The sequence below is a fragment of the Bufo bufo genome, chromosome 7 (assembly GCF_905171765.1).
Source record: "Bufo bufo chromosome 7, aBufBuf1.1, whole genome shotgun sequence".
NCBI classification, from domain to species: Eukaryota; Metazoa; Chordata; class Amphibia; order Anura; family Bufonidae; genus Bufo; species Bufo bufo.
The window spans coordinates 210051828-210077407 of record NC_053395.1 but is presented as its reverse complement, the minus strand read 5'-3'; the positions used below and the strand labels follow the sequence as shown (position 1 = coordinate 210077407).

The 25580-nt window shown below is 44.6% G+C and overlaps 1 protein-coding gene across 1 annotated transcript in view; it reads left to right on the top strand.

Annotated features, from left to right (window-relative positions):
• ARHGAP15 (Rho GTPase activating protein 15) overlaps nucleotides 1-25580 on the top strand; it is an 842137-nt gene that overhangs the window by 505704 nt on the left and 310853 nt on the right. Inside the window, exon 10 of the mRNA XM_040440262.1 lies at nucleotides 11034-11156. Within this exon, the coding sequence (XP_040296196.1) occupies nucleotides 11034-11156 (123 nt within the window). The remainder of the gene's footprint in view (nucleotides 1-11033; nucleotides 11157-25580) is intronic.

Here is a 25580-nt window from a genome sequence, read left to right as displayed (position 1 = left end):
TAATACTGTGTGTATTACTCATACAGCTTCCGGCCTGTGAGATCCAGCCTCCTGGATCTCAGAGGCTCATCGCGCTGCCTTCCATGCCATCGGGTCCCCCCTACAGCCGCATGGGGACCCGATGGCACCGCCGATCGCCACCGCCGCATAAGGTAAAAGCCGCAAACCGCAGGTCTGAATTGATCTGCGGTTTGCGGCGATCGCCGACACAGGGGGATAACGGGACCCCCCCTCGCATATAGCCAAGGTGCCTGCTCAATTATTTGAGCAGGCACCTTGTTCCGATCGCCGCCCGCCGTGCGACGGTGATCGGAAATACACAGGGCGTACAGGTACGCCCTGTGTCCTTAAGTACCAGGACATCAGAGCATACCTGTATGCCCTGTGTCCTTAAGAGGTTAAAAGTCATGGGTTTCCTATAAATTAAAAATCATGGGTTTGATACAGAGATTGCTAAATAGTACAGTACTTTCAAAATTGAAAGTGTTTTTTCTGTAATTTAAAAACAGAGGCTCAATTAAATAAGTCTCCCTACCCTATAAAACACTGCACACTGGTATTGACCATCTACATTGATAGTGCAGTTTTTGCAGTAAAATGTGTTTGAACTACACAGTATATTGCAGTAATAGAATGTGTTCACCAACACAGGTAAAGAATGCAATTTTTGCAGTAAATTTATGTGAACTACAGTGTATGATGCAGTAATGTGTTCATTAATACTTTTATAAGAATGCAATTTTTGCAGTAAATGTGTTTGGACTGCATGGTCTGTTGGAGCAATAGTAAGTATTCATGGGTATAAGTGCAATTTATACAGTAAAATGTGTTTGAACTACATGCATTTACTTTAATCTAAAATAACAGATCTCTGGAAATGGCTCAAACGGATGCCAAATGTACATAATTTTTTTCACCAGATTCCGATTTTTTTTCAGTTCTTCTGACAGATCAGAAGAATGGAAAATGAAACGGAGATGTGAACTTGCCCTTATTTGTTCACTAATATGGGTATAGCAATGTAATTTTTTTCAGTGAAATATCCGAACTACACAGTATCTTGGAGTAAAAAAAAAATGTGTTCAATAACGCTATAACTGCCTGGTTTCTTGCACTAATATGCAACACTTTTAATAACACAGGTATAAAAATGACATTATTGCAGTATTGTTTTTGCTGTAATGGCCATTATCGTATTTTCAAAAAGCTGTCTGTTCATCTTAAAGGAAAAACAAATTTATTTCATGTTCTTGCAGAATTTCATAATGCAGAACTAGCTGCCAGCAGCTGTATTAAACACACAACTCTGAGTGACCAGTCCCTCTCTCCTTTTCTCATGCCATGTTTTTTTGCGGATCCATTGTAACAATGCCTAAAACGGACAAGAATAGGACATGTTCTATTTTTTTTTTTGCTTGGCTACGGAACTGACATACTGATGCGGACAGCACACGGTCTGCTGTCTGCATTTTTTGCGGACCCATCCGCATCCTATCCACAAAAAAAAAAAGGAACGGACACGGAAGCAAACAACGTTCGTGTGCATGTAGCCTAATTGTATCTTCTTATTCTCTTCCTATGCTCTGCTTATAGTGTCCCTCGCACACGGGCCGGTATCTGTGTTTTGCTGATTCGCATTGTGTGGACCCGCAAAACAGTACGGTCATGTGAATGCGCCCTGACGCAGAATGGTGACTCTTTTTTTTCTCAGCAGAAGGACCTGCCTGCCTACTGCTCTCTGATTGGCTGATCAGGCTGTCTTTCAGTCTCTGAGCCAAGCAGGGCAAGACCACCCCCTTCCCCCCACTTCCTCTGTGTCCTGTGATCCTTCATCTTATTTCTTTCTCCTTATTTTCCTCACTAATTTCCACAGTAACATGGCGCTAGGTGCTGTGTTTACCCAATTTATGCAAAACTCGGAATTCGTTTTGCAAATGAATTTTTGTGAAATTCATAACGAATCCAATTTGTTTACAATCGATTTACCCATCTCTAGAGGTCAGCCATATGAAGTGGCTCTCCATCCTAGTTATCAATTAAAATATATTGCAATATTTATTGTGAGAAGTAAAATTCCAGAGTGGTGTAAGAAGAGCCTAATGGTTTTGCTATTGCTTAAATTATCCCAATCCACAGTATAGGCAATACTCATCTGATTGTTGGGTTCCAACTGCTGGGATCCCAACCAAACACCAGATTGGGAATCAGGCATGTACACTGCTTCTCCATTCATTTTCTTTGGGACAGCCAGAGATAGCTAAGTGCTGTATTTGGCTATTTCCAGCAGTCGTATAAAGTGCACATGCTCAATCACTCCTCCATTCATATGGAGGTCGGAGCCCCCATCAATCAGATGTTTATTCCTTATCCTATGGATAGAAGATACATTATTATCTTGGGGAAAACTCTTTCAACCACAAGCAAACAAGACATTTTTTTTTTTTTTTTTATTGGAATATACAACCACATTGTTCAGTTCCCTGAAAAAGATCATTTGAGAACATTTTATAAATCTTCCCTGCCTCTGTCTTACTGCTGATAAGTCCTCTGAGAACTGGCTCTCAGACGGATCCTAGGCAAGGTTCTTCAATTGATTTCATTAGTTCACCAGGTTAATATCAATAGGGTTGCAGGTGTCCAATGCTTCACAGTGATAATGACAATAGCGGCCACTTAAACCATTAGGTTGTCGCATTACAGTAAAATTATTAGCCCGTTGCAAGAATTAATGTATCTCTTCATATGTTCAGTCTCCAGTGCTGCTCGTTTGTCTTTTCCTTGGAACTTGCAGTTTATACAATAGAAAAGATATCTATCTTCCTTCTCGGGTGACACGGCAGGATCGCTTCCACAAAAAGAAAAACTCTGTGACATCACATGACCTGATCCATCTGTGCCTATAATGACATCACAAGAGCAATCCCATCTGCTTGGATAAATTATGTAATAATTTTAAAAACTGTTCAATGCTCCCATCTGTCTGGATTTTCTTGGGACAGTCCTGTCTTATTTTTTAATTTTTTTGCATTTTTTCCCCCTCCAAAAAGTACTAAAAATGCAATTTAGAACTTTTTACTTTGTGGAATAATACTGTAAATTTAATTTCTATTGAATTGATGGTTAAATCGTGTTAAACGTTTCTGTAAAGAAGAGGCTAGGATACTTGCAGATGTCAAGAAACAGAAGTTTTCCTACTGGGTTCAACATATAACACAATGGTTTTAAGATTACTCCTGATGGTGCTAATAATAATAGTAGTAATATTAATAATAATAATGCTTTAACCAGTTCCAGACCAGGCCATTTACCCCTGTACTTGATGAGGCACATTTTTTGTTTTTTAAGTATGTGAGTCTTTGAAAGCAATAACTTTTTTCAGTTTGGTTATGTAAATAATTTTTAAGCCTTTTTTTTGGGTTATTTTTTGGGTTTTATTATTATGTCATTTTTATTCTAGTATTTTTTGGTTTTCACATTTTTTTAAAAATGTTTTTGTTGATAGTATTACATTATTATTATTTTTTATTATATCCCCTATCCTTAATGATAATTTTGATATATTTTATGTATGGGTTAAAGTTCCTGGGGGTGGGGCTGTGGTTTTCTCTTGCCCAGCCTCCAATGTCATCTTAGAGAGGGTTTTCAGCATGGCAGGGGGCGTTGTGACAACCAAACTGTCCAAGTTGTCCTCTGTCAGTGTCCAAACCTTGCTATTGTCAAAACAATCAAGGCATGGATTTGTGAAAATTTTCACACTCCCTCAGCTTAGGCCAATGACTAGATCTGCCCTCGCTGCTGGTGCACAATCTTGCCACTGCCTGCCTGGCTACCATAATATTTCATACCATATGGCTGTTGCTGATGCCACCGCCGTAGCTGCTATTACCCTACTGTCACTACCATTACCGTTACTCAGTCACCACTATTATTACTATACACATCTACTGCCTTGTCTGTTCCATGCTGTGCTGCTGACACTGCTATTGCCACCACATGCCACGATTCCTATACCCTTTCCACATCTACTTTGTACTGCTGCTCCCAATTAAAAGGGAGAATTTTTCCAAGCTCATTCAGAACAAGCCACTGTTTCTTCTGACAATTAACACTTCTTCGTTTTTGCTATTTTGGATGTGTAAGTACGGGCAGGGTATTCTGCCCCAATAATGCATAATTTTTGGACTTGCGGAATTTTGTATAAATATGGGCAGGCATTTTGTCACTGTTAAGGCCTAGCTTTTGGAGAATGATGGAGAACCAGCTACTCTTTCTCCTGACAGTGCAGTGTGTACAATGTTGGTGTGTCAAACATGCATTTACCCATAGCTTTGAATCCGACCAAGGACAACATCTGCATGGAGTTTGTATGTTCTCTCCGTGTTTGTGTGGGTTTCCTCCAGGTTCTCCGGTTACCTCCTACACTCCAAAAACATACTCATTGAGAATTTAGATTGTGAGCTCCACTGGGGACAGCAAGTGATTATAAACTGCTGAGGAATATGTCAACTTATTTGCCATTACTGTCATTGCATTCAAGAGCTTGGAGAGGAGGAAAGGGGGGTAGAGGGCAATTGGAGCAACTTAGATTTGTGACAAATTTTTCAGGTACAAATCAATTTTTTTTATTTTTTTTTCGGGAATTGGACATGAAACAAACAAAAAGTATTTGCTAATCCTTAATAGATGGATAATGGATAGATAGATAGATAGATAGATAGATAGATAGATAGATACGGTATCTATTCTGGTTTTCACTATGTGTTGGTCCCATGGAGGATACCACACCAACAGAAATTATTAGGAAGTGAATTCCAACATACATAAAGTAGAAAAAGCTTTACATTTTTTGATTCATTAATTCACTATAATGCTTTCTCTAATGCATCCTATTCCATGACTTTGGTTATGATAAACTGATAGGAAGCCTGTTATAATGTATTTCAGTTAGGATGAAGCACTTGAAAGAAATTGGTTTTGCTATACACATGATGTGAAAAAAATCAATAGTACTTTAGTCTGACAAGCTCTGTCAATAACCATTGTTACAGTTCAGAAAGTCGTTAATGGATAGTTCTTCCAAAAACCAATGCTTTCAACACATGTTAAAAGTACTCAAATGTACCCTGGCAGGAATTAATTATAGGTAAACCCATGGGATTATATACAAATGTTTTTTTTTTTTATATTGAGAGTGAAATAAAAGTCAGAGGAAGGTCTGAATTTTCCCTTGAGATCATGAATAAACGCGGTTGATAAGCCCACCTCATGTTCATTTTGATATTGAATAATGTGGTTTTTCTAATAGGAAACTTGCTCACATTCTTAGAATTAACGTAATAAAAGTGCATTGTTTCTCTGGCCGGTTTTGACTGCTGCTTACAGAGGTTTCCTCTGCTGCCGAGTAGTTGCTTGTTTTAAGATATTGATTCCATTAAGGTGAATAGATAAAGGTAATAGGAAGCAATTCATTATTGGCCAGTTTCTTTGTATTGATTCAAAATACAGGCAATTCCGAGGGTTTCATCCAAAGAATTTCCTGGAAATAGATGTGTGTTGTCTAAGAGATTAGAGATGATACTGCATCTTTTGATTTGGTTTTGGGGAAGGGGGTACTATCTCTACCCCCCAAATCCTGACTTAGGCCTCTCAACCAGTTAAGCCAGTATTCTCTGCTCTGCACTGATGAGGGGCAATTACCCCCAAACGGCTGTCTGCAGATGAGGTGCTGGCTTAATATCCGAATCATGTCTCAAGGCCTATTTAAAGTGTCGAACATTAACTTAAAGCTGTCTTACATCTGGTGGCATTAGAGGCAGAGCTTGTTAAGAGCTCATTTGCAACCCTTTCTTCTTTGATTTGGATCTAAAAGTTTTCATACTGCATAAAACAAGTGTAAAGGGAATTTTAGATACCACTCGGCCCTTTGGTAATAATCACATTACATTTTGAGCAAATCACTCATACCATATGACCCCCACCAATAAGCTGTTTGAACAGGCCTTGGGGTTCTGGTGAGCGTTGCAGTCTCTTCCTAAGTCAGTGACGTCATTGTTTCTTAGTCACATATACAGCTCAGTCCTAGTCAAGTGAATGGGTCTGGGCTACAATACAAGCATAGCCACTATGCAATGTACAGTGCTGAGCTTCAGATGCTGTAAACAGGCTGCAGCGCTCACCAGAGTTCCTCTTCAAACAGCTGATTGGTTGAAGAGCCAGGTGTCAGACCTTCACTGATCAGGTATTGATTACCTTTCCTGGTCCTGTCACCCTTCCACTCTTCCAGGCGGACACAGGCACCACTCCACATACTTAGCTGCTCCTGCTTTTCAGCGGTCCAGGCCACCGTCCCTCTTATGCCCTTCAGTAATGGGCCTGGGCCCCAGATTCCTGTGCTTCCTTCTTCTTCGGCAGGCCGTGGCCTGTGCTTGTCTGTTTTGCTAGCCTGTTGGGTGAGCTCTGTGAAAGGGCCACCCTGATGTTCCCCAGTCAATTGCTGGTAACCTTGGGGTACTTAGGACAACTCTATCTAGTGGAGGGTGCCTGAGCAATATGTGTTTTGTTCTATTTCTCTGCCTATGTACCAACCTTTGCCAGATTCCTGACTCTGACTTTCTGTTTCCTGACCTGACCTATGACCATTTTGACCCCTTATTGTCTTCCCTGACCTCAGATCTGTTTTATGGATTCTCATATACTCTACCTGCCCTAACCTCATACCTGTGTCATGGATTCACACAAACACTGCCTGCCTTGACCTCAGCCTGTTCTTGGTTCCAACCACACTGAAACTACTCTAGGATGGAGCTGCCTAGTGGCTCTCTTGCAGAGAAGTCTAGACCCCTGTAAAGGGGTTAAAGGGTAAATACGAGGGGACTTTAAGGAAGATGCCATTAGGTTTAGCCCAATGTTAAACCAGTTGGTTGACAGTGATTCCACACCCACTGATCGTAAAATAATGACATCAAAACTATAACCCCCTCTTGCCAGATAAGGCTATGTCCACATCTACTTTATGGTATTTTGTTCCAGCAAAGGAGCAGACTACCAGAATTAACATATCCGGCATAGCCACACACTGACAAGGCTTGCCAGATCCCCATTCACTATAATCGGATGGGTCAGTTTCTATCTAGCTTTCTGCCAGAAAGGTATCTCTGCATGTGGATGGATCCTATTTTAGTGTTTTTGTTTTTGCCAAGCTCCAGCAGAGTCTGTCTATGCCAGATATGGTTATTCCAATAGCAATATCTGGCCAGCACCAAATCCGTGGTGGGACGCTGCAGCGGGAAGGAGCGGGCTCCACACATGGCTAAAGAAAGAAATCCCGGCAGTCGTATCCTACTTTTCGGTTAGGCTTTTAATTAACTCCACATGTTGCATAGCGTATACAAGGACGCGTTTCGGCTATTGTGCCTTTGTCAACACGTAAACGGGCAGGTATACACGTGGTATATATAGGTGAAACAATGAGTCACACAATAGTGACGTCAGATGCCCACTTCTGGTGGTAATCAAACAAAACACAAACAAATGATATAAACACAATACATAATAGAAATACAACTTGTAATGATGTTTAATCAAAGGTTATTCCAATAGTCTGTTCCTCTGCCATAAAAGACGACCTGAATACCGTAACACAGATGTACACCTAGGTTAATGAGGATCATATTGTAGGAAGGGCAAAATAAGCAATTTCCAAGAGCTTCCACCACTTAATTCCTCCAAGCACTTACAGATATTCAAAGCAGCAAGACCTATGAGTTTTAAAGGGCATCTGTCAGCAGATTTGTACCTGAAGGCATCTGTGTTGTTCCCATGTTTTTATGTGCCTGCATTGCTGAGAAAAATGAATCTTAAATATATGTAAATGAGCCTCTAAGGCTGAGTATACACAGGGGGGTGAGGGATTTGTTCAGGATGCGATTTGACTGCGATTGCGTTCCGTTGTTCAGTTTTTATCGCGCGGTGCAATGCGTTTTGCACGCGCGTGATAAAGACCTGAATGTGGTACCTAGACCGAACTTCTTCACTGAAGTTCAGGTTTGGGTTCGGTGGTGTGTAGATGTAATTATTTTCCCTTTATAACATGGTTATAAGGGAAAATAATAGCATTCTTTAATACAGAGTGCTTAGTAGAAGGTCAATTGAGGGTTAAAAAAAATATATATATTAACTCGCCTCCTCCAATTGATCGCGTAGCTGCCGGTCTCCTGTTCCTTCTTCAGGACCTGTCAAAGGACCTGTGGTGACATCACTGAGATCATCACATGGTCCAATCACTTGGTTCATCACCACGGTGATGGACCATGTGATTGTACCATGTGATGTGACGTCACCACAGGTCCTTTAGCTGGCAGCTCATGATTAAAGAAGTAAGAAGAGACCGTCAACTACGCGATCAAGAGGAGGAGGTGAGTAATTTTTTTTTATTTTTTACCCTCAATTGACCTTCTACTAAGCATTCTGTATTAAAGAATGCTATTATTTTCCCTTATAACCATTTTATAAGGGAAGATAATACAGTGAATAGACTGTCATCTTAGCAACCATGGGTGAAAATCGCACCGCATCCGCACTTGCTTGCGGATGCTTGCGATTTTCACTCAGCCCCATTCACTTCTATGGGGCCTGCGTTGGGTGATAAACGCACTATATAGAGCATGCTGCGATTTTCACGCAACGCATAAGTGATGCGTGAAAATCACCGCTCATGTGCACAGCCCCATAGAAATGAATGGGTCAGGATTCAGTGCGGGTGCAATGCGTTCAACTCACGCATTGCACCCGCGCGGAAATGTCGCCCATGTGAACTCAGCCTAAGAGCAACGGGGGCGTTGCCGTTAGACCTAGAAGCTCTGCTCTCTCTTCAACTGCTGCACCCTATGAAGCACGGATACGGAAGTGAACGGTGAAGAGCAAGTTAGATCCAGGAGTGATAACAAATTATGGAGGGCGCTGCAGTTGCAGAGAGAGCAGAGCCTCTAGGTGTAACAGCAATGCCCCGTTGCTCCTAGAGGCGCATTTATATATTCAAATATATATTTATATATTCAAATATATTCAAGTTATTATGCACAAATATGCATGCAACAGTTCAGTTGTCAGATCCTGTCGAAATGCGCGTCATCTGCAGACAATTATCTAATGTGTATTATATATAAATTTATAAATTGTACATGGGCAGGCCAGGGGGGGGGCTCCACCAATTTTTTTATTTTCTATCTATGAAAAAGGCTATAGTCCTGCCTGGCACTTTTAGCTCTTTCATGGGCTGTCTCTTTGGTACATATACTCTCGTATATAGTTAGTGATTTAACGTTGTTTCTTTTAAAAGTGATTTTTAAATTGACAATAAATGAATCATAAAACTTGGCATCAAGGGTTAAATTGCTTGTTACGATCTGCATGAATTGTACTTTCGGTTACCAGCTAGCTAAAAGCAGCAAATGTAAGGCCCTCTCGGGATATACACTGTAGATGACTTGTCTCTAAAAGAATTATTCCAAGTATTGCCTTTGACCAAGCAGTCAAATTAGCGTGAAGGGTGTTTTTGTAAAGGAATAGATTATTTGGTTAATGCATTTTTCAGCAGAGGCATCGTTTTTTTTTTTTTTCATGTGATTACAAGTTCATGAAAGTATTTGTGAGGTCAGCTGGTGTTGTGGGAAAAAGGAGAAGAAGTCCTATTAAATTCAGTAGTAAAACGACAGGCAAGCTATCCTCTTATTATCATGGGCATGTATTTATATTTTACTTTCCTTAATTGGCTATCTTTTATTTACTTTAAATGAACAATTTGGCAAGTTTAGTTCCCTTGATATCAATGAGGCACAAAGTGTGTTAGAAGTTTGGATTATAAAATCATACAGTCAAGGCTGGAAATCCAAACATCCCCAAGACACTTCAGAAATAATTGGCTAATGTAAATGAAAATCAGCTTGGTAAAGATAACTGTCTCATTCTGTCTCTCCGGTACTGAATGAGTTAATTTTAGGTTATTTTGTAACTTCACTAAGTGCAGGAAATCATTGGGATGCTCAGTATTTCAATGGTGGATTACTCAGAACAATATGTACCTGAGATACATTAGAGTATAACTATAAAATAAATGAATGCCTTCCTTGCTGGATGCCACCACTAGCCTAAAAAACTGTGAAAATCAGAGAAGGCAAGAAACATTTGGTCAAAGGTTTTGAATGAAAAGCACCAATCAAAACGTTTTGGATTATATTTTTTAAAAAATGTGGTCTGCTTGAAGATTTTATTTTTCCATTTAAAAAACTAGATCACAACTTTTACCATATCCTGGACCTCGACGTGCCCTAAGATAACATTGGTAGGATTCGGTCAAACTCTTCATATACTGGGGTTCTTCAGATAAGTTAAAGAATTGGATATTCATATTTTGCATTGTTTTTTCTTATTGGCACGGTAGCTATCATATGTTGAGGGATCGCCATGTAAGTCTCTGAGGCTTAGAAAATAAAGATTTTATGTTAAAAATCTATAAAATGAGGTTTTGGCAAAATAACCACCATGAAACCATGGCAATGCAAACATAAATTATTTAATTATATTATTTCATTATATTAGCAATGTTGTATTATTATTAGTAGTAAGGATAGTTTGTGTGGTGGTCCTGCCCTCTAGAAGCCTTCATAACTATCCTTAGCATGTATCTGCATTGTTTATGCAATATATACTTGTACTATTTGAATATATAACATTATGGTGGATTATTTGAGCACTCTATCGGGGTATTTTAGCACAGTATGTTCCTTTTATAGTGGGCTTTGTATACTGGCATCTATGGGCACTATATGAGACACTAAATAATGGAAATATTTGGACTGCAATGTTATTTGAGTTTTGTCCCAAATTAGATTAGATGTTATTCTAGTGCGGTATATTATATTTTACTATACTGTATTCGTAATATTCTAGGAAAAAGCAAATAGACTCAACCATCTGAACAAGCAAACCCTAATCTGTAGTAAACTTATAACACAAAGATTTATTTTATTTTGCAGTATTAAAATTAAACTATAGCGCTTCAGACTCATCTGACAGAAACCGTGTAAAAGCCAGACTGAAGAAGTTCATCATTCGCCGTCCCTCTCTGAAAACTCTGCAGGAGAAAGGACTTATTAAAGGTATTGGGAAAAATTGTTAGGTGCATTATATTATATGGTGTTGTTGTTGCATTTTGACAAATTTTATTTTGACATTTATATTACTTTACTACATGTATTATGATATTTTATTTTAGGCTTAGATTTATAATGTGTCATTGGACAAAAAATCATAATTTCTAGTTTTATTTACTTGGATAAGAGAGTTGATTTTGCTTAAAGGGGTTGTCCAGCTGTTAATATTGATGACCTATCCTCAGGATAGGTCATCAATATCTGATCTGCGGGGGTCCGGCACCAGTGCCGATCAGCTGTTTTGAAGAGTTTTAAACTACAGGGTGGGCCATTTATATGGATACACCTTAATAAAATGGGAATGGTTGGTGATATTAACTTCCTGTTTGTGGCACATTAGTATATGTGAGGGGGGAAACCTTTCAAGATGGGTGGTGACCATGGTGGCCATTTTGAAGTCGGCCATTTTGAATCAAACTTTTGTTTTTTCAATAGGAAGAGGGTCATGTGACACATCAAACTTAATGGGAATTTCACAAGAAAAACAATGGTGTACTTGGTTTTAACGTAACTTTATTCTTTCATGAGTTATTTACAAGTTTCTGACCACTTATAAAATGTGTTCAATGTGCTGCCCATTGTATTGGATTGTCAATGCAACCCTCTTCTCCCACTCTTCACACACTGATAGCAACACCGCAGGAGAAATGCTAGCACAGGCTTCTAGTATCTGTAGTTTCAGGTGCTGCACATCTCGTATCTTCACAGCATAGACAATTGCCTTCAGATGACCCCAAAGATAAAAGTCTAAGGGGGTCACTGGATATGCGAAATTGCTACATGATGATGTGTTTCCCTCTTTATGCACTGAAGCTGGTACATTCCCTGAGTTTTTCCAGCAAGATGGTGCACCACCACATTATGGGTGTCAGGTCCGAGCATTCCTAGATGAACAGTTTCCTGGAAAGGGGTCCAGGGGCCAGGTCATCGTGGGCCAGTTGAATGGCCCCCAAGGTATCCCGATCTGACCCCCTTAGACTTTTATCTTTTGGGTCATCTGAAGGCAATTGTCTATGCTGTGAAGATACGAGATGTGCAGCACCTGAAACTACAGATACTGGAAGCCTGTGCTAGCATTTCTCCTGCGGTGTTGCTATCAGTGTGTGAAGAGTGGGAGAAGAGGGTTGCATTGACAATCCAACACAATGGGCAGCACATTGAACACATTTTATAAGTGGTCAGAAACTTGTAAATAACTCATGAAAGAATAAAGTTACGTTAAAACCAAGCACACAGTTGTTTTTCTTGTGAAATTCCCAATAAGTTTGATGTGTCACATGACCCTCTTCCTATTGAAAAAACAAAAGTTTGATTCAAAATGGCCGACTTCAAAATGGCCGCCATGGTCACCACCCATCTTGAAAAGTTTTCCCCCTCACATATACTAATGTGCCACAAACAGGAAGTTAATATCACCAACCATTCCCATTTTATTAAGGTGTATCCATATAAATGGCCCACCCTGTACATCTCGTCTTCTGTGGAGCAGTGTAATTACAAGCACTTGTTCCATTCACTTGACTGGAGCGGGAACTCATATTACACTGTACTTCTGAGACAAAGTGCAGCATAATTAAGGGGAAGCAGTGCTCTCATTGAACGCTACCTCCTCTTCAAGCAGCTGATCGGCGGGGGTGCTGGGTGTTGGACCCCCACTGATCAGATATTGATGACCTATCCTGAGGACAACCCTTTTCATTTTTGTCCATTGATAACTCAATTGTGATCTGCAGTTTGCATAAGATATAGGTGTACGTAGAAGGTAACTTTGGCCAAGATGGGGGAAAAAGACCTTTGTATAAATCACTAACTAAAATATGAAAACAAGCTAAAATGAAGTATAAGCTTCTTTTATAATCTTATAGTATTATTTTGTCCATTATTAAATGCACCATAAATGTAAACTGAAACCTAAAATTTAATGAACTTGTGTTGAAGAATAGGTGTCTGGATAAAGGCTTTGGAAACTCTATGGGACCACATGGAGACTATTTGAGATAGATATAATAAATAGATAGATAATCTAAAGTTATAAATGGTGCTAAGTACTCTCATGCAGTGATATCTTAGTTGGTTGCTCAAGAATGTGTAGAATAAGCCATGGCACTCCAAAGGGATCCAATCAATTTCTTTATTACACCTAGTGCACTAGTGTAATAAAGAAATTGATTGGATCCCTTTGGAGTGCCGTGGCTTATTCTACACATTCTTTGGCTACTACGGGAATCCTAGGACCAGGATTCAACGCTACAGGCACCACCACGTATCAGAGTTATTGCAACAACAGTGAGTAGTGCTGGCCTGTTTTTCTATTAGTTGGTTGCTCATCATAAAAGATAGACAGACGAACAGACAGATATAGAGAAATAGTTACATAGTTAATACAGTTGAAAATAGACGTAAGACATAGTTAAACCAAAGAATGGGTAGGGATTTGAATTTTAGAAAAAGGGGACTGAGGCAAAGACATTTTTATAAACATTAATGTTATTTAATTGTAAAAATTCATCTAAGCCCCTCTTAAAACTACCCTGTTGGTGCTGTGACCACGTCCTGAGGTAGACTATTCCAAAGATTTACAGTTCTTACTAGAGATGAGCGAATTTCTCAAAAATTCTATTCGACCGGTCCGCCAAATTTTCCGAAAAGATTCGATTTAATCCGAATTTATGTGTGGTGAATAGCGATAAAACAAGATATTTCCTGGCTGCAGAGAGCTTTTATAGTGGTGTAGAACACTGTGCCTTGCAGGAACATGCATAGGGAGTCTGCTGTGGTAGTGAAATATTACTGTCAGTCAGTATGACATGCAGATGACAGGAGTCACTCTTAGTATCACTGCACACTTCACTTATTTGGGCAGTTATGGGGCCAAAGCTCACCAAATGTGAGCTCAGCCTTACAGGTTGATGTTAGCGCCAGGTATAAAGAACCATGCAAAGGCCCAAGATCCTACTGTAGCGTGAAAGAGCGCACTCCTTTTACACCATCATCCGCTGATTCCACATAGATGTCTACAGAACCTGTTCTATTAAACGCTTATACTAATAGAGCCCCTCCCCGACAGAGTGGACAGGGTGTCAGCAGTAAGTTTGTATTGACGTCACTGATTATTTTGCCCTTCCTCTGATCCGTATGTACATAACCTCCCAAAAAATGGACCCTGTCTGTTGAGCATCCAACTTCACTCGGTCAGCATTTGGTCAGTAATCCATCAGTATTGCTAAAGCAAAAAAAAAAAAACTGGAGTGGGTCCAAAACAGATGACATGAATGGAATATTTGCATATCTTCTGTGTTTTGTACCCACTCCTGCTTTTGGCAACCAAATCATAAGCCAATTGTGATAGGACCATACAGGCCTAACAGCTGCCACAAAGACAGGATTCATTGTGCGTCTCATATTTCCTTCCTTCTGACAGATCAGAAGAAGGGTCAAATACATGATGATGTCAACCAGGCCAAAAAGGCAAAATAGTGGCCCAGTCATGGAGTGGGGAGGGTGGGAGAACAGCTTGAGAAGTCCACAGAGTGGCCCAATAGCATGCTGTAGTGTTGAGGTAGCAGCAGCATGAGTAGACCACAGAGTTGCCCAGTGACATAGTGGGGAGGTGACAGCAGCATGAGGAAACTACAGAGTGGCCCATTTACATAGTGTTGAGGTGGCAGCAGCATGAGGAAGCCACAGAGTGGCCCAATGACGTAGGGTTTAGTTAGCAGCGACATGAGGAGTCTACAGACTGGCAAGGTGACATAGTGTGGAGGTACTGGAGCAGCAGCAGCATAAGGAGGCCACGGAGTGGCCTAGTGATATAGTTTTGATTTTGCAGGAGCTGTCACACCCATGTTTATGGTCGTGACTCCCGATCGGCATGCTGTTGTCTGCGGTTTGGTTTTATTGTCAACCACATGGTGAGGGCTGCTTGTATGTTGCCTCACGTGTGGTTGCCGCTGGCAACATGATTGTACGTGGCAGTATAGCAGCCTGAGCTGTTGCTAGGCAGCTTGCTGTCAAGTGCATGCGGTTACACCTGGTTGGGTGTGTGTGTGTGTGTGTATGTATGCACTTTATATGTCTGGTGTGCACGAGGTTTATGTGTGTGTGCACTGTGATACTTCCCTTCACTTGTGGCTGCCCGTGGCAACGTGTGTATTGTGTACATGTGGTGGCAGTGTCTCGGCCTTCTGGCTGACTCCCAGGACATGGTTGCCACGCATGTCGTTGCCTGCGGTAACAGCTGCAGTGTAATTGTTTATTGTACACTTTCCCTTTAAGTGGCTTTTTCCCTTGCCTGGTGTAGGAAGGGTTAACTCCCTTCTTAGTGTGTGAACACTGGGTGTGTGTGTGGGTGTGGCCACTTGGGGCTATTTAGCTCCTGCTGGATGCCAGACTCTGAGGGGTACTTCAGCCATGGTTAGCTGAAGTCATCCTCCTGGTTATATACCATCTGCCAGTGAGGGCCAACCTTGTGGTCATAAACTTTATGTCTGATGTTTGAAGATGTTTCTATGGTCTATCGGTTTATTGAAACTATGGTCCTGGTTACCTGTGTGTTATGTGTTGTTTTCTGTGTCCCTCATATGTTTGTGGACATCAGTAGTTATGCACGGGTTCCAGTCAGCGTGGCTGTGGCAGGTAGGTTTGGAACTGGTTTAGTTCACCTGCCATATTCATGTGTTGTATTTGTTTCACATTCCTTGCAGCTTGGTCTGTGAGACTCCTGTTCGTCCGCATCTAGGAGGAACAGGTCATCTTACCCTGCTCCTAGTTCAGGGCCACCCTGAGGGCTAGTAAGGACCCCAAGGTTCCGGAGTATGAGCCCTCCTACCATCAGGGTCGGCTCATACAGCTAGGAGTCAGGGTCAGAATTAGGGAAGTAATAGGAGGTGACCTGCTCCCTGATTCCTGTCCTGGACTAGTAGAGACCATCATCTTCTGGCATCGCACGGCTGAGGGTTTTCCCCATCCTCAGCCGTGACAGCAGCATGAGGAGACCACAGAGTGGCAGGGTGAAATAGTGTAGGGGTGGCAGCAGCAGCCTGAGGAGGCCACAGACTGGCAAGGTGACATAGTGTGGAGGTGGCAGCAGCACCAGCAGCATAAGGAGGCCACAGAGTGACCCAGTGATATAGTGTTGATTTGGCAGCAGCATGATGAGACTACAGAATGGCCCAGTGACATAGTGTGGATTTAACAGCAGCATTAGGTTCCCAAGAGTGTCAAGCTTACATAGTGTGGAGGTGGCAGCAGCAGCAACATGAGGAAGCCACAGAGTGTCAAGGTGACATAGTGTTGAGTTAGCAGCAGCATGAGGAGGCCAAGAGGTGACATAGTGGGGAGGTGGCAGCAGCAGCATGGGAAGACCTGGGTGGTGAGATGGCAGCAGCATCAGGAGACCACAGAGTGACCCGGTTACAGAGTGGGGAGGTGGGTGGCAATAACAGTACCTGCTGACGATGGTGGGTGTAAGAAGGAGCATTTGGCATCAGATGTGTGGCATAAGCGGGTGGCAGCATCAGAATAGTAGCTGAGGCAGGTAGCCAGAAGAAACCGGTCTCTTTTTAAAAAATTGTTAGTGTTGCACCTTGGATGATCTAGTCTGATGCATCAGGCATTGGTGGGTGGAAATGCTGGCTGATCCACGCCTCATTTATCTTGACAAAGGTCAGTCTCTCCACATTTTGGGTGGACGGGTGAGTTCTCCTTGGGGTAACTTTGGCTCCCACCGCACTAAACACCCGCTCTGATGCCATACTACTGGCTGGGCAGGACAGTTTTTCCAGGGCAAACTCAGCCAGTTGCGGCCAAAAATCCAGTTTGGCTGCCCAGTAGTCCAGCGGATCTTTAATGGTATGGTGGGTGGCAGGGTGCTGTCCAAGTATGTCACCACCTGCTGGCTCAGGTTCTGCTTCAGGTCTAGCTGCTGCTGCTGGTGAGCAGTTTCTTCTCTAGGTGGGTTAAGAAAGTTGCTCATCATTGACTCTTGACTCAAGGTGCTGCTGATTGAGCTGGTACTACTCTTGCCCCCCACCCAGCCATAGCATCCATGGCAGTGGAACGAGAGCGCAGAGGGCCCCCCCCCCCCCCCGGTCAGACTTGCGAGTGGATGGACAATGGCGCAGATAGGCAGCGGCCAACTGACTACATAGGATGTCTCTATAGTAGTTCAGTTTGTCCTCCCTCTCAGAGGGTGTAAAAAGGCCCCCATTTTGGACCGCTAGAAAGGGTCCAACAAGGTGGAGAGCCAGAAGTTATCTCTCTGCCGAATGGTGACAATTCAGCTGTCACTACCCAAGCAAGTGAGAATGCAGCGGGCCATTTGCGCAAGTGACTCGGAGGGACTCCCTGCCTCCATTTCCACTGCATACTTCCACGGTGTTCCTGGGTCATCTGCCCGATCTTCCTCATCTCCCTCTTGCTGCTCCTGCTCCTCCTCTTCTGTCACCTGTGTAGAAAAACCACCCATTTCGCTACACATTGCTTCTGCTCCAATGTCCTCCTCCTCCAGTTCAGCCCCCACAGGGCTCATGTGGCCGTGAGATATAGGCACTATGACTCCAGTCCCCTGACCAGCAAGATGTACCAGCATCTGTTCCAATATATGAAGCAGTGGAATGGCGTTGTTTATCCCTTAGTCCTGGTGACTGACAAACAGGTGTCACGCATGAGCTGCCACTGGCTGACATCGGTGGTTACACAGAGAAATACAGGTGAAACTCGAAAAATTTGAATATCGTGCAAAGTTAATTTATTTCAGTAATGCAATTTAAAAGGTGAAACTAATATATGAGATAGACTCATTACATGCAAAGCGAGATATTTCAAGCATTTATTTGTTTTAATTTGGATGATTATGGCTTACAGCTTATGAAACCCCAAAGTCTCAATTTTGAGATAGCCTTTGCTCAGGAGGTATGGATTAATTAGCTGACTAGAGTGTGACACTTTGAGACTAGAATATTGAACCTTTTCACAAAATTCTAATTTTAAGCTGCATTAATGCAATTCCTTCTAATTCGCATCACTGAAATAAATGGAATTTTGCATGATATTCTAATTTTTCGAGTTTCACCTGTACTCCTGTCCGCTTGGATTATCAAAAAATCATTTATGGCCTTTCTCTGTTTGTATAGTTGGTCCAAAATATGGAGGGTGGAATTCCAACAGGTGGAAATGTTGCATATCAGCCTATGTTGGCGGACCCCGTTCTGCCGCTGCAGCTCAAAGAGGGTGTGCTTTGCGGTGTACGAGTGGCTGAAGTGCATGCAAAGTTTCATGGCCATTTTTAGGATGTCTTGCAGATGGGTGGAAGACTTCAGGAACCGCTTGACAACCAGAATGAACATGTGCGCCATGCAGGGCACATGGCTTAGCCCTCCTTATTGCAGCGCTGACACAATGTTCTTCTCGTTGTCGGTCACCATGGTTCCGATTTTGAGTTGTCGCAGAGAAAGCCAGGATTCGATTTCTTGATTAAGGACACGGAGCAGTTCCTCCCCTGTGTGACTCAGTTCTCCCAGGCAAACAAGGTGTAGAACAGCATGACACCGTCGTGCCCTACACATGTGGTATGATGGAGGAGCACTGTGAATTGTCCTTGCTGTGGACGCTGAGGACACGGTGGAGGATGAGGAGGCAGAAGTGGACATTGTCGCAGGACCAACAGCGTGAGAGTGTGGAGGCAGAAGCGGCATCACCTAGCCAAGTTGTTGGTTTGGCTGGGCAGGAACCACATTTACCCAGTGGGCCGTAAAGGACATATATTGTTCTTGACCGTAGTTATAGCTCCACAGACTCCATGCTCCTTGCACTTTGGCAGACACCAACAGGCTCAAGGACTGGCCCACCTTCTGTTCTACAAATTTGTACAGGTCTGGTACTGCCTTTTTGGCAAAGAAATGATGACTTGGGAATCTCCACCTCGGCTCGGCACAATCCATCAGTTCTCTGAAAGAGTCCACCTATTGGAAAGGGAGGGACTGCAGCACCAGCAACTTGGCCAGGAGCACGTTCACCTTCTGCGCCGTTGGATGAGTGCACGTATACGGTTGTCTCTTGGCAATCGCTTCAGTGATCGATTGCTGACGGAATGACTGACGAGGAGTAGGACGGCAAGGCGGAAGCAGGAGCATCAGGACCTGTAAATGATGGGAAGTACAGACAGCTCCCTTCGACTGAGGTGGTGGAGCCTTGACCATGGGCGTAGGAAGCGGGGGGGATGGATCCCCCCCCAGGAAATAATGCGGGGGGGGGGACAGGTTTGGTCAAATCCCCCCCAGTGGCAGTGTGTGTGGCGGCGGCGGGGCAGGCACTGAGATGAGCGCTTCCATTGTGGAAGCGAAGCGCTCAGCTCCATAGTGATCTGAATGTTTGTATCGCCGTCCTCAGGACAGCGATACAAACAGAAGGCTGCGGAGGAGCAGGGCAGGGAGGTGTGTCCCTTTCCTGTTCCTCTGATAGGCTGCCGGCACTACTAGGCCGGCAGCCTATCAGAGGCCGGCGCAGGCGGCGCGATGACATCATCGCGCCGCCTGAGCCGTACAGCGCTGGAGTCGGGACACAGGCCGGAAGAGTCCTGCATCGCATCGCTCCAAAGAGGTAAGTATAAGTGTTAATTATTTTTTTACTGGCACATAATGGGGGGGCTCTATTACTGCCACATGATTGGGGGGGGGGGCGGCCTGTTATTACTGGCGTATAATGGGGGGGCCTGGTTATTACTGGCACATAATGGGGGGGCCTGGTTATTATTGGCACATAATGGGGGGGCCTGGTTATTACTGGCACATAATGGGGGGGCCTGGTTATTACTGGCACATAATGGGGGGCCTGGTTATTACTGGCACATAATGGGGGGCCTGGTTATTACTGGCACATAATGGGGGGGCCTGGTTATTACTGGCACATAATGGGGGGGCCCTGTTATTGCTGGCACATGATTGGGGGGGGCCCTGTTATTACTGGCACATAATGGGAGGGGGGGCCTGTTATTGCTGGCACATGATTGGAGGGGGGGGCCTGTTATTGCTGGCACATGATTGGGGGGGGGCCCTGTTATTACTGGCACATGATTGGGGGGGCTGTTATTACTGGCACATGATTGGGGGGGCCCCTGTTATTACTGGCACATGATTGGGGGGGGCCTGTTATTACTGGCACATGATTGGGGGGGCCCTGTTATTACTGGCACATGATTGGGGGGGCCCTGTTATTACTGGCACATGATTGGGGGGGCCCTGTTATTACTGGCACATGATTGGGGGGGCCCTGTTATTACTGGCACATGATTGAGGGGGGGCTGTTATTACTGGCTGATGAGAGGCGTTGGGGGGCTGATGAGAGGCGCTGGGGGCTGATGAGAGGCACTGGGGGCTGCTGGAGAGGCACTGGGGGCTGCTATGAGGCATGGGGCTCTTATCTGAGGTCTGATTGGGGGTCATTCATATTGGGGTCTGAGCTGAGGTGTGATCTTAGGTCTTATTAACATTGGGGATCTTATTGGGGCTGTTAGCTGAGGTCTGATTAACATTGGGGGTCTGATTGGTGGTCTGACCTGAGGTGTAATGAAAAATATTTTTTTCATATTGTGCCCACTTCCAGCCCGGAGCCCAGAGCACTGATCCGGAGCAGCTTGGAGAAAAAGGCCTCACAGTCTCCCACACTCCTTCTGCCCGGCCAAGCCAGCACCCCTGAGTCTTCAGAACTGTAGGTTTATACCCGGCGAGCAAAAATGCTGTCCCCCCCCAGATTTTTGGGGGTTCCTACACCCATGGCCTTGACTGCCTGAAATCGGGTGCGTGCCACTGGGTGATGCAGCAGGCATTAGAGCCAAGGTTCTCCCAGGCCATTTTATGGTGACGCTGCATATGTTGATGCAGGGCCATGGTGTTCAACTTCTGGCCATGTTCACCTCCTCCAGCGGCTTTACAAAAAACTGCCCCACCGCCGAGTAGGTAATTTTACCCCCAACACTCCACATTCACTGACTGCTACCGCCGCTGTCTCTGTGAACCTCTGCACCACTACTTTCCCGGCAGGTAGGCTCCTGCACGTTTGGCTCCAGACCTCCCACTGCTGACTCCGAGCCACGCTGCCAGCTTGCTCCGCAAGCTGCCACCCTCTTCTCCCGATGACAAAGAAGCCCCTTCGTCACCCGGCTCCCATCTGCAATCGGCTACATCATCATAGAGTACTGTCTGCACGTCACTGATGTCCACCTCAGCAGTCTCTGAGCCAGAAGTCTGACCACTCGCAACACCAGCAACCACGCCACTCTCCTCATCACTACTTGCCCGCCTACTGGAGGAAGCGGCGGATGTCTTCTCCATATCTTGGCTGGGCAGTAGCTGCTGACTGTCTTCTAGTAGCTCGTCCTCGCTGTATAGTGGAGCGGAGCCCACAGCATATAATACTTCTCTGGTTGAGGGAACAGAAAAGGACAGAGGCAGGTTGAGGACAGGTGAGGGCACAGGGCCTGCTGCCGGGCCATGCCAACTAAGGGTTATGTCTGACAAACCCACCGACTCTTAGTTGGGGGTGTCTGATGTCACTTGGGACAAGGTGGATGACCGAGTCAATTGCTGGTCATGACACGACTGCTAGATGACACTGGGAGCTCAGGCCTCTCTCTGCGACTTCTGCTTCCACGGCCCCTTACTCTGCTGCGACCTGTGCCTGTGCCAGAAACATTTAGGCCTCTGCCACTCCCCTGTGCAGGGCCTGGCACTTCTCTGTCTGACATACAGGTAGATCAAATAAATAAATAAAAAGGAAATTAATACAACTAAAAAAATGCTGTAATTTTGTCACTTCACCACACAACGGCAAATAATACATTTTTTTTGCCACTAATACACACCAAAAAAGGCTTTAGATCATATAAATGCACTGCTGAACAGCAAATAATATTTTTTTTGCCACTAATACATGCATAAAAGGGCTGTAATTTTGTCACTTCACCACACAACGGGTAATAAGCCCTTTTTTTGCCACTAATACACACCAAAAAGGCTTTAGATAATATAAAGCCACTGCTGAACAGCAAATATTATTTTTTTTGCCACTAATACACTCCAAAAAAGGCTGTAATTTTGTCACTTCACCACACAACGGCTAATAAGCCCTTTTTTGCCACTAATACATGCCAAAAAAGGCTTTATAACATATAACTGCACCGCTCAAGGGCTAATAACTAGGGATGAGCGAACCCGAACTGTATAGTTCGGGTTCGTACCGAATTTTGGGGTGTCCGTGACACGGACCCGAACCCGAACATTTTCGTAAAAGTCCGGGTTCGGGTTCGGTGTTCGGCGCTTTCTTGGCGCTTTTTGAACTACTTGGCCCAAGAGGCCATCACAGCCATGCCTACTATTGGCATGGCTGTGATTGGCCAGTGCAGCATGTGACCCAGCCTCTATTTAAGCTGGAGTCACGTAGCGCCGCACGTCACTCTGCTATGATCAGTATAGGGAGAGGTTGCAGCTGCGACGTTAGGGCGAGATTAGGCAGATTAACTCCTCCAAAAGACTTCATTCTGTGATCGATCTGCAGCTGTGGATCATTGAAGTGCTATTATTGACTTGCTCACTTTTTTGAGGCTGCCCAGAGAGTTTTTAGATCACTTTTTTTCTGGGGTGATCGGCGGCCATTTTGTGACTTGTGGTGCGCCAGCACGAGCTATCACCAAGTGTATTTAACCATCGATAGTGTGGTTATTTTGTGCTATATCCTACATCAGCTGCAGGCTGAGCCTGTGTCATCGAAGTGCATTTAACCATCAACAGTCTGGTTATTTTTTGGCCATATACTACATTAGCTGCAGGCTGAGCCTGTGTCAAAGAAGTGCATTTAACCATCAACAGTCTGGTTATTTTTTGGCCGTATACTACATCTGGTGCAGGCTGAGCCTGTGTCACCCAAGTGCATTTAACCATCAACAGTGTGGTTATTTTTTGGCCATATATTACATCAGGGGCAAGTTGAGCCTGTCACCCAGCGCCTAAAAAACAGGTCTCACATCTCTATTCAACCAAATCTGCACAGTTTTAGCTGGTCAAGTTATTTGTAGTGACCGTAAAAGCAGACTTTTTGTTCTGGGTTGAAAAAGCATTCCCAAATTTGCCATTCTCAAAATAACTAGTTTGTGGTATTTGAGGCCTACTTGAAATCTATCCCAAAAAGAAAATCTTACATTGAAGGTATTGATAGTGTCATTCAGAAAAACCTAAGACACACGCTAGCGTGCTGATAGAAGTGTCATTCTGTGATTAAACCTATAACTGTCACACAGCGCAAAAAAAAACAGGTCTCACATCTCTATTCAACCAAATCTGCACAGTTTTAGCTGGTCATGTTATTTGTAGTGACCGTAAAAGCAGACTTTTTGTTCTGGGTTGAAAAAGCATTCCCAAATTTGCCATTCTCAAAATTGTGGTGAACGGGAACAATGAGGAAAACATCTAATAAGGGACGCGGACGTGGACATGGTCGTGGTGGTGTTAGTGGACCCTCTGGTGCTGGGAGAGGACGTGGCCGTTCTGCCACAGCCACACGTCCTAGTGAACCAACTACCTCAGGTCCCAGTAGCCAGCAGAATTTACAGCGATATTTGGTGGGGCCCAATGCCGTTCTAAGGATGGTAAGGCCTGAGCAGGTACAGGCATTAGTCAATTGGGTGGCCGACAGTGGATCCAGCACGTTCACATTATCTCCCACCCAGTCTTCTGCAGAAAGCGCACAGATGGCGCATGAAAACCAAGCCCATCGGTCTGTCACATCACCCCCATGCATATCAGGGAAACTGTCTGAGCCTCAAGTTATGCAGCAGTCTCTTATGCTGTTTGAAGACTCTGCTGCCAGGGTTTCCCAAGGGCATCCACCTAGCCCTTCCCCAGGGGTGGAAGAGATAGAATGCACTAACGCACAACCACTTATTTTCCTGATGATGAGGACATGGGAATACCACCTCAGCATGTCTCTGATGATGACGAAACACAGGTGCCAACTGCTGCGTCTTTCTGCAGTGTGCAGACTGAACAGGAGGTCAGGGATCAAGACTGGGTGGAAGACGATGCAGGGGACGATGAGGTCCTAGACCCCACATGGAATGAAGGTCGTGCCACTGACTTTCACAGTTCAAGGGAAGAGGCAGTGGTGAGACCGAGCCAACAGCGTAGCAAAAGAGGGAGCAGTGGGCAAAATCAGAACACCCGCCGCCAAGAGACTCCGCCTGCTACTGACCGCCGCCATCTGGGACCGAGCACCCCAAAGGCAGCTTCAAGGAGTTCCCTGGCATGGCACTTCTTCAAACAATGTGCTGACGACAAGACCCGAGTGGTTTGCACGCTGTGCCATCAGAGCCTGAAGCGAGGCATTAACGTTCTGAACCTTAGCACAACCTGCATGACCAGGCACCTGCATGCAAAGCATGAACTGCAGTGGAGTAAACACCTTAAAAACAAGGAAGTCACTCAGGCTCCCCCTGCTACCTCTTCTGCTGCTGCCGCCTCGGCCTCTTCTGCTGCTTCCGCCGCCTCGGCCTCTTCCTCCGCCTCTGGAGGAACGTTGGCACCTGCCGCCCAGCAAACATGGGATGTACCACCAACACCACCACCTGCGTCACCAAGCATCTCAACCATGTCACACGGCAGCGTTCAGCTCTCCATCTCACAAACATTTGAGAGAAAGCGTAAATTCTCACCTAGCCACCCTCGATCCCTGGCCCTGAATGCCAGCATTTCTAAACTACTGGCCTATGAAATGCTGTCATTTAGGCTGGTGGACACACACAGCTTCAAACAGCTCATGTCACTTGCTGTCCCACAGTATGTTGTTCCCAGCCGCCACTACTTCTCCAAGAGAGCCGTGCCTTCCCTGCACAAACAAGTGTCCGATAAAATCAAGTGTGCACTGCGCAACGCCATCTGTGGCAAGGTCCACCTAACCACAGATACGTGGACCAGTAAGCACGGCCAGGGACGCTATATCTCCCTAACTGCACACTGGGTAAATGTAGTGGCGGCTGGGCCCCAGGCGGAGAGCTATTTGGCGCACGTCCTTCCGCCGCCAAGGATCGCAGGGCAACATTCTTTGCCTCCTGTCTCCTCCTCCTCCTACTCAGCTTCCTCCTCCTCTTCTTCCACCTGCTCATCCAGTCAGCCACACACCTTCACCACCAACTTCAGCACAGCACGGGGTAAACGTCAGCAGGCCATTCTGAAACTCATATGTTTGGGGGACAGGCCCCACACCGCACAGGAGTTGTGGCGGGGTATAGAACAACAGACCGACGAGTGGTTGCTGCCGGTGAGCCTCAAGCCCGGCCTGGTGGTGTGCGATAATGGGCGAAATCTCGTTGCAGCTCTGGGACTA